Source organism: Carassius auratus, linkage group LG44F (genome assembly GCF_003368295.1).
Source record: "Carassius auratus strain Wakin linkage group LG44F, ASM336829v1, whole genome shotgun sequence".
NCBI lineage: Eukaryota > Metazoa > Chordata > Actinopteri > Cypriniformes > Cyprinidae > Carassius > Carassius auratus.
This window is the reverse complement of record NC_039298.1, coordinates 5,442,184-5,458,996: the sequence shown is the minus strand read 5'-3', so window position 1 is coordinate 5,458,996 and position 16,813 is coordinate 5,442,184. Positions and strand designations below refer to the sequence as shown.

Sequence of the window (16,813 nt, the reverse complement as noted above, 5' to 3'; positions counted from 1 at the left end):
CATTGCTAACTGAAAACATTAGTCTGCTGTAACAGCAAACTCTAGAGGGCTGTCAAACTGGTTGTTTAACAAGCAGGTGGTGAGGTCCTTCTCTCCTAAACCTCATTCTGTTTGAGTCTCAGCCCCACTTACCGTCTCCCAGCAACCCAGCACCACAGCCACCAAACATGTCCTGCATACTTGAAAAAAATAAATAAAAAGAAGGCAGCCTCAATTTATGTGAAGGGATTAAGACAGTTGGAAAACCTGTCTGCGACACTCCGTAAGTGGACTCATAGTGACAATTTCAGTAATTCCATGCCAAGTTTTGCCCAGAAAATGTCAGAGCCATGTTGATCCCACTGAAATATGTGTGATTATTAATGTTTTGAGCCCCTCCCACTTCTGGGCTGATCTGAAGAGTCACAATTATATGTGGGTGGGGATTCTAGATGACGTAGGAAGGGGTGTGTTGTCGGAAACACTGATCTGTAATATAGACAATATTAGCTATTTAATATTGTATATCAATAATCTAGAGATCAGTGAGCTGAAATCAATTTTGTAGTTAATTATAATGAATGTTTTTTAAGGCTTCTTCCATGTTATTTTTCCAACTTTAATGTGTGACATCTCATAATAACAAATGCTTGAGATACAACTCTAAGGTACAAGTTTTCCAGGTGCACCTGAAATGCTGTATGGAGGTCACAGTTGCCATATTGCTGCTCATTAGAAGCCCAACTGATCCCTGGGCACCGCCTCAATATGGCTGCCCACCGCTCTGTGTGTGTGTTCACTACAGTGTGTGTGCACTTAAAATGCAGAGCACAAATTCCGAGTATGGGTCATAACCATACTTGGCCACACGCCACTTCGTTCACTCACTTATAAAGTTTATCAGATGCACACTTCAGCATCTCATAGGAAGTAGTATGTCAGCTGTGCACGAAAACAGTTTTAACTCTTTTCACATACTTTTTTTTATCTTAAAATGCTATTTTGGATGGAGCCTTGATGCAACCTTTATGATGCTATCTGAACATTATTATGACCATTAATGTCTTATAAATGATAATGATATGATATGTCTATATAAAATGTTTTGTTACATAAAATAGTATATAATAGTATGTTTTTATAGCCTCCCTTTAGCAACTGCTCAGCATGCTAACTTAGGCTACCACTAGCATAGCATGGCATCTTAGCTTAGCCTATACCCTGCACTTATGTAACTGTTAAGTGCACCTGGAAAACTCATTCCTCAAGGCATTCATTGTTACTACATCATGCATTCAAGTCTGAAATGAAACATGAAAGTAGCCTAAACAAAACAATTGCATTGTGAACCATAAACCCAAATCACTACATCTGAATTCAAAATCATGTCACCTGTTTATACATGCTATCACAACTAAATGTGAAGCAAACCATGAAAGTCGAGTGATTAACACCATTCACTACAGACTTGCTTTCCTCTCATTGATCTTTATATATACTGTAGACTATATTATCTATATTATAGATCAGTGTTTCTGTCTATTTCAAATGTAACCCTTTCAACATCAAACTCGTGTATCATCTAGATTCATTTATGTGTTTCCCATTTGTAAATATGTTTTTGCTCGGTTATTCAAATGCTCCCAGCTCAATTTTTCTGACTTCACTTGAAGGGCACAGTAATCACAACATTGATCAGACATTACTAATGGCTACAAATCAATGTACAAATCATTCAGGATTTTCCTTTGATTATGAATGATTGCAGGTTGGTTTTAATAATTTAGTTGCAGCTTTAAGACCTCACAGTTTAGTGAATGTAATGTCAGAGCTTGAGTTGGAATATTTTTACATATTCAGAGTCATTACAACATTGCTACTCACCTTGAGAAATACTTAGAAAGGATAAAGGGTTTGAAATTGTTGTAGTTCATAATACGGGCCACGTGTTACTGCGGTGAACTAAGCCCTTAGTGTTGTTTTTCATCACTGTTCTCACAGACTGTACGTCCAATCATAACTTTTCCAGTGTGCCAAAAAACACAGGCTTTCAGATGGGCTTCCGTCTGGTAGGAGAGGCAGAGAGAGTGTGAGTCTATCTAGTGTACAATCTATCAGGGTTGTGACCCTGGCTGAAGAGGCAATTAGAGGACAAATGCAATGCCTTTTCCTTTCTTTGGTTCTCTCTCTCTTTCACTCACTGATTGTCTCTGTCTCAGTATGTCAGACTGTTGCAGCCTGCAGCTGTTCCTCTTGCTTTCTTTGGATATAATGAGGCATTGCCGGTGCTGCAGGTTCTCATGATCTAATAGTTGGAGCGTTCAGAAAGAGTTCACTCACTCACTCACTGCTGTTTTCAAGGGAAGACCACAGATATTTCCTTTGAATGTCTGCTTTCATGTTTTTCGCTGCTTTCCATTCATGAACTCTGATGATTGTTGAGGGCCGTGAGTATTTAAACAAGCAATTGCGCAAAAAAGTTTAAGCATGAAGGTCAAATAAAGTTTTACTGTTTATACTATAGACTAACTAAAGGTATAGAGGTGATAAATAATTTAAGTATATACACTACTTTAACCACCAGTTAAACGTCTACTCATTCTCATTATAATTAGCAAATTGTTTCCACTTCTTAAATTAGCAGTAAAAGCATAACATTTTTAAAAAGCTGAGAAATGAAAGTGGAATTATGACCAAAAATGTTAAACAAAGCTAACATTTAGATGTTAATGTTAAACATCTGGTTTTTAATATGTTATGTATATAATGTAACATTCATATCACTCTCCATCCATTTTCCAAACTGACTGTCCTAAAATAATAATAATAATAATACAAATAACACAATAAATAATAATAAATAATAATAATTATGTAGTGACCAAAAATGCAACAAAGCAAAAATATATGAAATATTATTAGAATTAAAACAGTTAAATAAGTACTGTGAGACTTGAAGTGTATGCAGTGAATTACCTCTGATCTGAATGGACAAACACTTTTGTATGCTGATCTCATGTCTATTATTAATTCTCTGGAATAGCAATGCATTCCTCTCTTAATTCAGACAAATAGAAATACACATTGCATAATATACTTAACATGTTGTTTTTGTTCATTCTTTTTTTGAATCTGTTTTCCAAAGTTGCCAAGTCTAGACAAACACTTCTATATTATATGATATATAAATAGGATAATGTTAAATTTGTTACACTATTGTTCAATTTTTGTTTATTCATAATAACATACATTTTTCTTGAAATGTAGAAATGAACATTAATCTAGAGTAATAAATGTTAATAAATACTGTTTGATAACCAAAGATGTGTTACCAGCGAATATCTTCTTTTGTGTTCAGCAGACGAAAGAAACTCATACAAGTTTGGAACAAGTTAACAGATTTCATTTTATTGTGAAGTGTTACCAAATATATTTTAATTTTGTGAAGCTCACGGTTGAAATCGACAGTATTAAATCTTTGTGTGACGTTTTATAACACACACTGTGTGGAGGTTTAGCGAGATGTGCGTTTCACCCCGTCCTCTGTAATGGAGGGTTCATTTACTTCAAAGTCACCTCAGCCGCTGTACAAATGTGATGTATTTTCCAGTCGGAGGTTGAGACTTAGATGCTGAATTTAGTCTGGAATGTTCAAGGGAATGGTTTTCAAATTTCACAGCCGCCAACCTGATATTCATGCACAGAGACAAATACAAGATGGGTGAGATTCTGGGACAGAGGAACTCTTGACCTGCAAGAAGGGGGCAGTTAAGCATTTCTTTTGTTGGGGGTTTAGAGTGGACAGTCTTGTCTAAACCTCCAGACACTCCCTGTGCCGTTAGTGGCACACAAACCACAACAGCTCTCCCTGATGGCGTCATGCGCGCTCCCTTCCGTAAATGCCAAGCTTTTCCTGCCTGTCATGCAAACAGTATGGATGCCGTCTAGACGTTCTCTAATTCGAGCATGTGTCAAATAAGGAAGCCTACACCTGAGTTAAAGTGAGGTGGACATTGCTGAATGTTGCCCAAAATGGAAGAAATAAAGAGAAAATCTAAGCCAGATGTTATGAAAAGTGCTTTGTGAGAGAGGTGAACGTGAAGGTTAACAACACACTGGTTTGAATAAGTCAGTGGAGGCCGTGTAATCTGTAAACTCTGATGAGACAGTGTGGGTGGGCTCTTCAGTACTTATTCAAAGCTGTTTGATGTTAAAGGGGTGGTTGATTATGATTTCACTTTTTTAAAACTGTGTGTAAGATTGCTGTTAGAGCATAAACAATGTCTGCAAAGTTACGATGCACAAAGTTCTTTGCAAGGGACGATATTTTCTTTTATAGAAATCGCTGTTTAAGGAATACTCACAAACACACACATACACACAATTGCCTAATAGACTACAATATTGCCTCTGCGAGTGAGTGACATACAGCCAAGTATGGGGACCCATACTCAGAATTCGTGCTCTGCTTTTAACCCATCCAAAGTGCGCAAACACAGCAGTGAACACACACCATGAACACACACCCAAAGCAGTGGGCAGCCATTTATGCCTTTTAAAAGGCTGTAGGGGCTACAACAAGCTTCTTCCTGTGTTTGTGACATCACTAATTAAATAATTAATAAATATTATTGTCAGAGTATACATTTACTTATGAAAAACCATCAATATTGAAACATGCTTTCCCCTGCATAATTGCCAAAAATATAATAAATTAATAAAAAAATAATAATTAAATAATAAAGAAAAATAATTAAAGTTAAAATAGTTAAAAATAAATAATTATATGTACATAAATTAATAATAATTACAACAGTATTTCTTTGTACACAATAATTGAAAGATTTACTGTCAGTAAGACTTTGTTTTTTGTTTTGTTTTAAATGCATTTAAATGCATTGAATTTACCAAAAGTCATAAAAAGACACTTACATTTTTTTTTAAACTTTCTATTTATAACAGAATCCTGTTTTTTTTTTTTTTAATCTGAAAACCTTTAACTGTTTTCAACACTGATAATTATAAAAATGTTTCTTCAGCAGACAATCGGCTTATTAGAATGACTTCTGAAGGATCATGTGACACTGAAGACTGGAGTATTGATGCTGAAAATTCAGCTTTGCCATGACAGGAATACATTCTATTTAAAATTGCATTACAAATGGTCCTGAACTGTAAAATTCACAATCCTACTGATTTAACTGTAAAAATAAATGCAACCATGTTGATCATTAGAGACTTTACAGGGCAATGCTAACCAGCTAAGCCTTGACCGCCTGGCACTTACTGTCTTTGGAACTTCCAATATGGTCCTCTACGTCATATTCTTGTAAGACCATCCTGTCCGTCCCACTGTATTTAGACATTCAGGAAATGTCTGTGTCTTGGCATTTCAAGTACATCATTTTATCAGACTGGTCTATTTGTAACTGCAAACTCTGCCCACATCATCACATTCTGTCTCTGGTTGGCTACAAGTTATTTTTATGTATATTTTGACTGCTAGAATATACCCTTCCATCAGCTGTGTAAAGTTACATGTTATTTTGTCCATGTGGTTCCTGGAATGTCTTTCCATGTCCGTGCACTCAGTTACGTGTCCAGCTCAAGCTTTACTACTGCACAGACCACATGGAAACATTCTTCTTCACACACACACACACACACACACACACACACACACACACACACACACACACACACACACACACACAAATAATTCTCTCTCTCTCTGTATATTATCAGTGAATGCAAATCATAATTAGTCATCTCAGACTTTTGGACAGCATGTATAAATGAAGTAAAACTGAAGAGATCAGTTGGTTTAAATAGAGGACCTCTGTGTCTGCTTAAACGCTCTAATGGTAAAGTGAGAAGCAAAATGATATTGTGATGAAAACTAAACATTTTAAAGGATGTAAAAAGCCACTTAATTAGCCTTGATAGTCCTCCAGACTCTGCGAGGTGTTGAAGAGTGTGTGAGAAAGGATTTCATGGGTGTGAGGGGACAAACGAGCCATTAAATGGGGGCTGATGAAAGCAGTGTGAATTATTCATTATATTATGGGACAAAGTGTGAAATGATTGGCTCCATCCTGAACATTTACACTCCAAACACATGGACTCAAACCTTCAGTTCTCTGCCTAAACACACATGCCAGCACAAACGTATGTAACAGCTCTCCCTTTTTTTGCTTGCCATCTGTGTGATATCCATACTCTTGTGAACAAAACAGGAGTGAATCTGTTTTCATTGGCAAACTAAAAGAAGTGGAATAAAGGAATATTAAAGGAATATTTCAGTTTCAATGCAAGTTAAGCTTAGTCGACACCATTTGTAGCCTAATGCTGATAACTTCAAAACATTTTTTTTGTTTTAACCTGTTCTTGTTTTCAAGGAAGAATAAGTTAAAAGCAGAAATATGAAGCTTGAAAATGTATTTTCAAGATTTTACCATTGTACTGTGCCTCACTTTAACCTCAAAAACAAGTTGAAATAAATATATTTTTGTGGTAATCAATATTATGCCACAAATGTTGTTGACTGAGCATAACTCTTGCTGAACCCACAATATTCCTTTAAGTCAGGGTCAAACCTAGAGAGAGAAACAGCCTGGGTTGTTAGTTTTACACGTACCAGGAGATCACATTATAACAGGGTCAACAGGTTTGGAAGATGGGCAGTCTGGCCTTTCTGTGACAGTATGAGAGTTATGTTATTCCAGGAATGTACCGAACTCAAATAATATATCATGTGATATGTGATCATGTGATTTGCACCAGTTCCTGCTGTTCACTGGTAGGAATATTATAAACAGAAACCATTCTGCTGAATCTACTTTTACAAAGTTAAAGGAATCAGCATAATACAGTGCCAGTGCAAAAGGGTAAATAAGTGCACAATCATGCTGCTTTTATTCCACTGTTCTCTTTCTAAACTGTCATCAGCTCTAGTCAGCAGAGCCGTGTTGACACGTCTGTGTTCTGACTCTGGGAACTTTTCACAGCTGGGGGGGTTGAGAGAACAGCACTGCATTACAAGAGCTGGAAGAGAGATTCATGGCCACCCTCACACCTTACCAGCTGTGTCTGACCACATCATCATTCCACCTCTGACCTTGTGCACACACAGTGGACATATTGGAACAAGTATTCATTCATTAGACAGTAAATACTGTATATCTAAGAGAATCCTGTATGATGCTATTTTAGTATTATTTTGACAGCATAGCTTTTTTTATTATTATTATTACTATTAGGCTTGGTAGCCAATAACACTAATGTTCTCTAATGTTCATTTTTAATGTTTTTTTTTTTACGATTAAATTTTTGATCTAATATTTATATTTTATTTCAGCTACCATAGAAATAATGTTAATCATTTTCGTTTTAACAATAACAAGACAAATGAACAAATAACAAAAAATGTCATAATCTCTGTATGACAATATTTTATTGAGCGTCAAAGGTGCTTTTGAGAAATGTCAATATGTTTTTGTATTATGTCTAGACTTGATGAACAAATTAATTTAACATCCAGTGTTTTGATTTGCCTGTTATCTGAAGAATCTGTAAAACATGATGTTTTATATCAAGGAATCTTGTTTTATTTAACATGCTTTATTAATTACTTTATGTTTTCAGCACCTGCATTTGAAAGAATTCAATTACCGAAATGATGTTTTGAATTATGTAAATGTTGCCCTCTGCTGGTGTGGAGAATGCACTTGCAAGTTATTTGACAAAACACGCCCATAGTATTTCAAGCTTTGTATTAACCACATACAGTAGAGCCAGAAGACCACACAAAGATCACAAGCCTAATTCCCAATACCTAAATAATCCATTTAATTTACAATACCTGTAAATCCATTAGGTATGGTAATACACAAGCATTGATTTATATCTCAACCCATTCAGCCATTTCAATTTCAAAAGCAGAAACTAGACACATATGTTCCATGAAATATCACACTCAAGTTTATTTGTTTCAGATTTCTTGGGCAGTATGTACAAAAAAAAAGCAATATTTACAATGATGATTGCACAGGAAAAGGTCACAGAAGCAGCAGCTTAAAGGAAAGCATAACAACATCTAAAAATGTATACCCTGTCATCAGCAAGGATTTTGTGCTGCATCTTTTATTCCCCAGACAAATCTGACTTCTGCACAGGAACAGCAATTACAGTCCTGTACATGGACACTGCAAATGAATGGTGCTTGATTCATGACTCACCACAAGGGGGCACAGAAACCCTGCGCAGCGCAAACAGAAGCTGACTAAAGCCATATTTCCAACATTTTTATTGGTAACTTATCCCATGACTCTAGGGGTTGTATTTAGTATGTTAGTAATCCCCTGTAGTTTTTGTGATGATGTACAGCATTTTAGTGCGGTATTAAACAGAAAAACAAATTTATATATATATATATAATTAATTTTTTTAATTCAACATCTCACAGTGGCCGGCAGCTGCCTAATCAGTCTAAAACTTCATAGGCATAATGAAACTGCTTTCAGACACACAAGATTATTAATTTTTTTTGTACGTTTTTTTCTTTCTTTTTTTCCGAATAAGCTAATAAGGCAAAGCTGAATTTTCAGCAGCCGAGGTCTGAGTTTATCATGAGGACGGATCAGTTATGGGAAATGTATAAAACAAACATGGATCAGCAATGAGGGCTAGTTTAATTGAAGCCACTAAGGCCAATCATTTATCATATATAGATAACAAAAAAATCTGCTAAGCTTTTCCCTTCATATATTTTGATACTTACAGTAAGGCATCCTCAAACCACTCCTCCGTATTTAAGCTCCATTCAATGCTTTTTGGCGTTAACAAAGAGCAAACATCACAATGACTGGTTTTTGGCATTGATGACTGGTTTATAGATTAGCAACAGCACATTTGTTTTAACTCAAAACTCCTGTCTAGACTGAGTTTTTAAAAGAGGACTGTCACCTTGGCACACAGTTCAGACATCAAACCATCTGTACATTCAAACACAAAGCAAAGAGGAGTCAAATGAGTCAACATAAGGAAAAGGATATCCACTGGGGATTTTTATACAGTTTGGAAAAAAAAAGTCTTTTGAAAAAAAAAAAAAAAAGATTCACTATAAGAAACAAAACTCGAGACCCTGCAGCCCTGATCATGAGCTGCTTGAGTGGCAAACAGATAAACCATCAACATGTGCATTATAATACACTTGTAGCATTTAAAAAGTTCAAAATAGTATAACATTTTAATATTGGCGATTTTTTTCTTTGCAGGAAAAGTTTTTGAGTGCTGTTACTCTTAAATAGTGCCTGAGGGACGTATTGCAATGCTGCAATAGATATCAGATTAAAGGTTTTCACTCCTGAAATCTTAATGACAGAACATCAGTATCAGAATATGACAAATGGTTTGGTCTCTACAGCCCTGTGCCAAATAGCACATTTGATGTGTACTGTACAGTGAAGTCATACCACGTCCCATTTGTCATTTTAGGTTTCAGAAACATGCGCTATCCTTTTTGCAGAGTCCACCAGTTGGGACAGCTGAAAAAGCTTTTGCCGTGCAAGCAGATGAAATGTTCTTTAGGAGACAAACTTCACAGAATTGAATTTCAGCACAGTGTTAGGACCTCAATTAACCTGCTAGTTTAGCCACTCACCAGCACAGTGGCCTGTCAGTAGACGCTGCTACAGAGGAGGTTCTCGTTCATTTACTGATGTACTCACAAGGAGGGTGAAGGACAGGTTGGAAGGAGGGCCAATGCACAGTCTCTGGCTGCCTTTAACCAACTCCTTCCTGTTTCTGGTCAAGTCTGCGAAGGTATTCAGTGTCCTGATGGAGATATGGTCACATGATTGGGGTTCTGGGACATGTACATGTTGTCACTTCTGCAGCCAACCGTTGTCGTCGTCCTCTTCTTCATCAAGATCTCGTTTTCTCTCTAAGGTGTTTCTAATGGGAATACTGTTTGGTTAACAAGGTTTGGGACAATAATCAGGTCACTGACACTATAGTAGCATGAACAACAAACTACATTAGAGTTGTCATATACAGTACACTGCATAAACTACATTACATTATCAAATAATTCATTTTTATTTAATTATTTCATTTATGCTCACCAAGGCTACATTATTTGATCAAAAATACAATAATATTGTGAAATATTATTACAAATTAAAATAACAGTTTGAATATATATATATATATATATATATATATATATATATATATATATATATATATATATATATATATATATATATATATATATATATAAAAAGTTATTTAATTCTCCAGTCTTCAGTGTCACATGATCCTTCAGAAATGCTTCTAATAAGTCGATTTGGTGCTCAAGAAACATCAAAGAATATCTTTAAATATAAAACATAAAAAAAATATCATTATCTTTGTTGAATAATAATGCTGATTATTTTTGTGGAAAAAGTGCTACATTTTTTGATAGACAGAACATTCAAGAACAGTATTAATTTGAAATAGAAATCTTTTGTAACATTATAAATGTCTTAAATATCACTTTTGATCAGTTTACTGCATCATAGCTGAAAAAAAGTATTAATTCCTTTAAAATAAAAATCTTATATATATATATATATATATATATATATATATATATGATTATTTTTATTTTTATTATTTCCACTTAAAAAAAAAGTATGGGCTGCAGAGCAAAAAAAAAAAATACATTTGAAATGTTCAGGTACTGAGACAGAGGTTGCATTTACCAAAATTATTTATGGCACCAATTATTCATAATTTTGGCAAATTTTAAAAACATTAACAATAACTAATTTTTTCCCCCATGATTTCAGTTGAAAAACTCTTAGTTAATAGTAAAAATGTGTTCTCTAATCAAAAGTGTTACCGAAAAAATTATCATTTACTTGCAGAACTTTAAAAGATTGTCATAATATTATAATAATAACTAATTGAGTCATGATAGTATATCTAACCTGCTGATGGATGTCCACGAGGCAGTCAAGAAGGAGGAGCTAGCAGTTCTGCACAGATGCACACACAGTAAAAGAGTTACAACAGACACGGTATTGTTCATTTCATTACTGGTAATAAAATCTATGATAAAACATGTTTATCGATGAGCTTTTTTCTCATGACTGAAACGTGATGACGATGAGATTACAATAGGTCAATAAATGGCAACTTTGTCTATATCAACATGCCAAGTCATTGACGATAAAATACACAACTAAAATGTACTGAGAAAAAGGAGACAAAACATTTGATTGCGGACTGCTGTACGTGTCTTTACTTCGCGAGTGTCCATCTGTACGGCTGCCAGATATTAAGAGTTCAAATCCACAAATCAGAGATTCTCTGTTAAAAGCATATATTTTCTACCCGCTGTTTTGCTTAAATTTTGCAATCTGGCAATCATGTGCATGTGCTCGTTCATCATTGCAGAAGTGCCGACAATGCTCTGAAAACACTGTCAAACAAAGTAAGCTGAAGTTTAGTGATGTCCATGTGAGAAGTTCAACTAAAATGAAAGACTCAGGCAGGCAGTCTGTGTTCCATCATGAGATCCTGACTATTTTATTTGCAATTGTGGTTGCTGAATAAATGCCCTTATTCAACCACTGTTGTTTTTATAGAGAAACATTATAGCAATTTGGAATTATTATAATATTTTTTGTTTGTTTTTACCAGTTTTCACAGAGAGAGTGCATATCTAAGTCTTTGATATTAATTTATATATTAAATAGCCTATAATAAATCAGTACACTAGATGAGGTAAAATAAACCATGTCTATGAGTAACCATTCTGCTGGTTTGCTCTTACTGCAAGAAGACCAAGGGCTTAGATTAAGCCAGGATTAAGTCAGATTTTTAAGTAGCTTTTTAAGACATTTAAGTAGCTTTTATTAACCTAACTGGTGTGCATATTTGACTAAGATTAAGATTAATTTAAAGACTAAGACTAAATAAAAAATGACTGACAAAATTAACACACTTCATAGTACAGTATCCACACTCGCCCAGTACTTGACTAAAGAAGCTGCCATCCTTTATGTACAAACTGTATGCATAACATGTACCGTATTTTCCAGACTGAAAAAGTCACACTTTTTTTCATAGTTTGGCTGGTCCTGCGACTTATAGTCAGGTGCGACTTATTTATCAAAATTAATTTGACATGAAGCCAGAGAAATGAACCAAGAGAAATGAACCAATAGAAAACATTACTGTCTACAGCCACGAGAGGGCGCTCTATGCTGCTCAGTTCTCCTGTAGTCTACACTGACATTATGTTTTCTCTTGGTTCTAAATAAATGCGACTTATAGTCCAGTGCGACGGTACACGGTTGGTCAAAAGTTTGGGGTCAGTAAGATATTGGCTTCTAATGGTAGCTATACCTTCACACTGAAGCCCTTCACTATGTATAGACTAGATCAGTGAGACTCACAGATGAGGACTTGTGGTCATTCGGTCGCTCAAGTTTGATGCGGATGTCTGTACGGTTCTGCTCCTGGTTCTTTCCACCATCCGTTCTGCCAAGAGCTGGAAAAATAAGAACATGTAGTTAATAGAAAGACACATAAGCTACACAAATATACCACTGTTTTATTTTTCAGTGAATCTATTTGTACAGTTTGTTTCTCTCACCAGGAGAGCTCCCCCGGTTGGTTGTACCGGTAGTGCTCATGTTGTCCTCCAGCCATGTGGTGTACGTGAACGAGTCTCGTTTATGAGGAGTATCTGCTGACGACAGACTCTCCTGAACGGGACAAATACAACAAGTTGATTGAGATGATTCTAGTCTGTAATGCATTAATGATATGTGTGCTGTTCTCACCATGCCAGTGTCGTAGTCCTCTGTGGCCTCTGTTTCATTTTCCTCTACTACACTAGCAAAGCTGCTGGCGTTAGATGAGGAGCGGGACAGGTCACGAGCCTCAGGAATGGAGGGAGCCCGGCAGTACATGCTTGAGCTACACATATACAAACATTTTCTTAATGCCTTCGGCCGTAACGAGCATGAAACTTCTATAGTTCTTGTTGTCAGATCACTTGCATCCACCAAAACTCACAGCAAGGGTTCAGTAGCAAATCCTATCAAGCAGCAAATGTGAGTAAAAACAGATTTTGGGAAGAAAATAAAACAAAATGACTCTCTTGGATTAAGTTAAATGCTTTGGAAACTGTAACATTAATAGGGTGTTTCACAAGTTCAGTTTTTCTACTAACAATGTCCAACAGTGGAAATATTTTCAGCCTTTTTTCTCAAACATTTCCACCACATCTAAAATTATGGAATTGGTGGTAATTATATTTTACAAAATATTTTTCATGTTTTGCATATTTGAGAGAAAAAAAAGAAAACAGGACAAAACGCACTATAAAATGTTACCTTATTCATTATCTCAAGGATGCTCTTCATTAACATGTTTGTCTCCTTGATAAGCAAGTACACTAACATTTGAAAAAAAGCTTATGTGTAACCCCTCTCACCGGCATGGGAGGCGGACGCACTAACAAGGAGGCTAAATGGCTAAAGCCACTAGCGCGTCTCTTGAGATCGGGGAGTGAGGTTTATTTGCACAGCACTACCCACTGGCCTCAGTTACACTCAGTTAGCACCCCCTAAACCTCACTCCCATCCGGGTCACGGCACCAATGTCACCCCTCTCACCCGGGTCCTCTGTGACGCTCCTCGCACTCGCTCCGAGCGGGGCTCGAACCCGGGTCTCCGGCATGGGAGGCGGACGCACTAACAAGGAGGCTAAATGGCTAAAGAGGGCATCTCTTGAGATCGGGGAGTGAGGTTTGCCCTCACAGCACTACTCACTGGCCTCCCTTACATATGGGACAATTTCTTTTGTCGTGGTGGAAATGGTCAGAACAACAATTTTCAATATATGCCTATAACATATGTTATTAAATGTAATATTCTCAATAAAATAATGAGTTTCAAAAATAAATCATTACGTATAAAATCTCTTCACATTCACATAATTCTTAATTAATTCATTAAGATGTAAACTAAAAAAACAGAAAAATAAAACCTACACATTAAAATACAAATTAAATATAGGAAAAAATAAAATAAATAAAGTCATGGTAAAAAAATCTTCATATAACAAGAAGTTGAAATTAACCATTTAAAAAATATGGTTTAATGCAAATGTATAGTCTGATCCACACTGGTATATGTGAACAAATGAAATCAATCATCACTCAGGTTAATGCTTTCACTTTACCTGTTCTTAGTGATGAGAACCTCAGGAGAGCTCTGATTGGAGGAGTTTTCAGATTTGGGTTCCTGGGAGGCGTGGCCACTATCAGGCGTCTTCTGTGTGCTGGGAGAGCACTCTCTACTGCTGCAGACACACACACACACACACACACACACACACACACACTCACCATCAGAGGGCAGCATAAGCATTGTGTTTGCAACCCTACACTCAAAGGTGAGGTGACTCTAGGTTAGATTATATACAACAGTACATGCTGATTCACATCACTACACTGAAACACATGAATTCAGAGCAACATCATTCAAAGGGCCTGTAAGTACTACAGCACATATGACAAAGGCCAGTTCATGCAAAATCAGTAATACAGACATTGATTGGCTGAAAATCAGCAGACCACCAATCAGTTGATCATGTTGATTTTGCATGTGTGACCAGTCTAATAATGTGCGAAAGGCCATAATTCTTAGCATTTCAGATGCATTTCTATGGCCAGGTAAGGTAAGCAGCTACTCTATGGTTAAAGAAGTATCATTCTATGGTGACAGTTATACTTGGAAGGATCCACGACGAGCCTCCCATTCTTGAGAGTGACGCTGGGTAGAGAAAGACAGAGCACTGTCCTGTCCTCTGACAACAGAGCAGCAATTCTTCACCCAACATATGAACACACACAAAAGGAGGGAGTTCAGTTGGAATATTATGCTTTCTGTATGTTCTGCCAATGAAGGCTTGTTCAAACCAAGAACCATAACAAAGATAACTATAATGATAACTATATTTGTGTCCACACACAATATTGTTCTGTTTATTATAAGCACTATTCTGCAATTATACCATCTGCTGCTTTAAATGCACAAGCAAGTTAGATTATGTTTGAGTGTTGAATGTTTTTAGCGTTCATCAGCTGGAATTTTTTTTTTTTCGTTTTTAAAGATTCTTATGCTCTCTAAGGCTGCATTTATCTTCTTACCTCTTCTCCTGGACCTCCTGGATGTTCTCAATGCCGATAGCACTGCTACGTCGAGAGCTGAAGGGTCCTGACTTTTTCCTAGTTGGGCTTTTTCCAGGAATGATCAAAGACTGTAAGAGAGAACAAGAAGAACAGTGAGCCAAGGATTCATACAGATACACCTTCACCGTGTGGTCTCAAAGGAAACATAGTAATTTAAGGATAATACATCATCTATAGGTCAGGTTTATGTTATACCACTTGCAATTGTGATCTATTATTTCTTTTATCTGTGGCGTGCTCCAGTCTTTTTGAGAACAAAAGACACTGTTTCGTATCTTGACTGGCAAGGTGGATGTGAAGTGTGTGCTTGAGGGTTTCGGCCTGATCTGAGAGATGAAAGATGGGAGCAGGATCTTCTGAGCTTCACTGGGCGCTGTGCTCTTGCTAGGGACACTTTGTTCTCTTCAAGCCTGAACGCTGGGATTTTACAGCTACTGCTTTATGACTTCAAATGAAAGGCCTCCAAAAAGACTTTTATCTAATATGGCTTCAAAGGTTTCGGAAAGACTCTGTTGCCTTTTTCCTTTGTGTTTCCTACGCTATTAGCTCAAAAAGAGTGTACAGTTATCAGACAAGGGTATAGAAACACACCGAATAGTACATACTACGGAACAAGAAGTAACACTGGATATTAAAAACACAGCAGAGCGATGCATTACATGCAGGAAGAGATGCTGAAAGGGGAGCATTGATGAAATATCTGACTTTTCACCATGAACATGAACACTGCAACAATGCTGCTACACATAGATGTACACAGATCATTTTAAAGAACAGTGGCAACAGATATAAAAATGTGCAATATGATTTTCTGACTTAACAATGCTGAACTTTCAAAGTGGCTTACAATAGGAAATGGTCTGTTTAGTAAGACCTGATAGTATGACATGAATATCTGCTTGAATGGCTGTTAAAATGATGGAGGCACAATATATTTGTTTCATATCAGTTATCGGCCAATATTAAAGATATTTTATAGTTATTGGTCGATATTGGATATCTGCTTTTACAAATTAACTTTACCATCTTGTTAAGCTCACTTAAAGTTCATCTTTATAAAATACTAATAATTTTAGTTAACAATTTAACACTTTAAATGTTATACTTGGCTAAATGAATCTCAAAATGAATATCCATTTTTATATAGTACATTGTAATTTTGTGGTGCTTAAATTCACTTCAGCTTTTAAAATGATTGATTTTAGTTTTATTGTTTTATATTTAGTCTTTTTTTTGTTTAGGTAAAATAGTATAGAATTTTAATGGACAATTTATCAGTTATCAGTCATATTTTATTACAGCAACAAATTAAAAATACAATGTAAAAATAAATTGAAATAAAAAAATTAAAAAGATGTCATTATAGTGTTAGATGAAGACTTGTAGATGTAGTCAGGGTAAAATGCCATATTTAATTAAAACAATTAAAAACTGCTGTGAAATGTATAGTTTTTTTTCCTTTTTTAATCAGTTTTTGTTTTAAATATGTCTATATAGATTTTTATTATTTTATACTTAGTTTCTGTTATTTTTACTATATAAAATTAAATTAACTGACATTTGAAACCAAATGAAATT

General features: G+C 35.8%; 1 protein-coding gene across 9 annotated transcripts in view; it reads right to left on the bottom strand.

Moving 5' to 3' along the window:
- Nucleotides 1–7,936: 7,936 nt before the first annotated feature.
- Nucleotides 7,937–16,813, bottom strand: part of LOC113068393 (rap1 GTPase-activating protein 1-like) — a 72,751-nt gene continuing 63,874 nt past the window's right edge. For 3 of the 9 annotated variants that reach the window (XM_026241158.1, XM_026241161.1, XM_026241163.1), the window contains 8 exons: nt 15,194–15,303; nt 14,775–14,870; nt 14,224–14,343; nt 12,819–12,954; nt 12,629–12,740; nt 12,429–12,523; nt 10,956–11,003; nt 7,937–9,933 (listed from right to left, as the gene is read on the bottom strand). In XM_026241158.1, coding sequence (XP_026096943.1) covers nt 10,995–11,003; nt 12,429–12,523; nt 12,629–12,740; nt 12,819–12,954; nt 14,224–14,343; nt 14,775–14,870; nt 15,194–15,303 — 678 coding nt within the window. In that variant the 3' untranslated portion in view covers nt 7,937–9,933; nt 10,956–10,994. Of the gene's footprint in view, nt 9,946–10,955; nt 11,004–12,428; nt 12,524–12,628; nt 12,741–12,818; nt 12,955–14,223; nt 14,344–14,774; nt 14,871–15,193; nt 15,304–16,813 lie in introns of all 9 variants that reach the window. The other 6 variants (XM_026241159.1, XM_026241162.1, XM_026241164.1 and 3 more) reach the window with 3 other exon arrangements.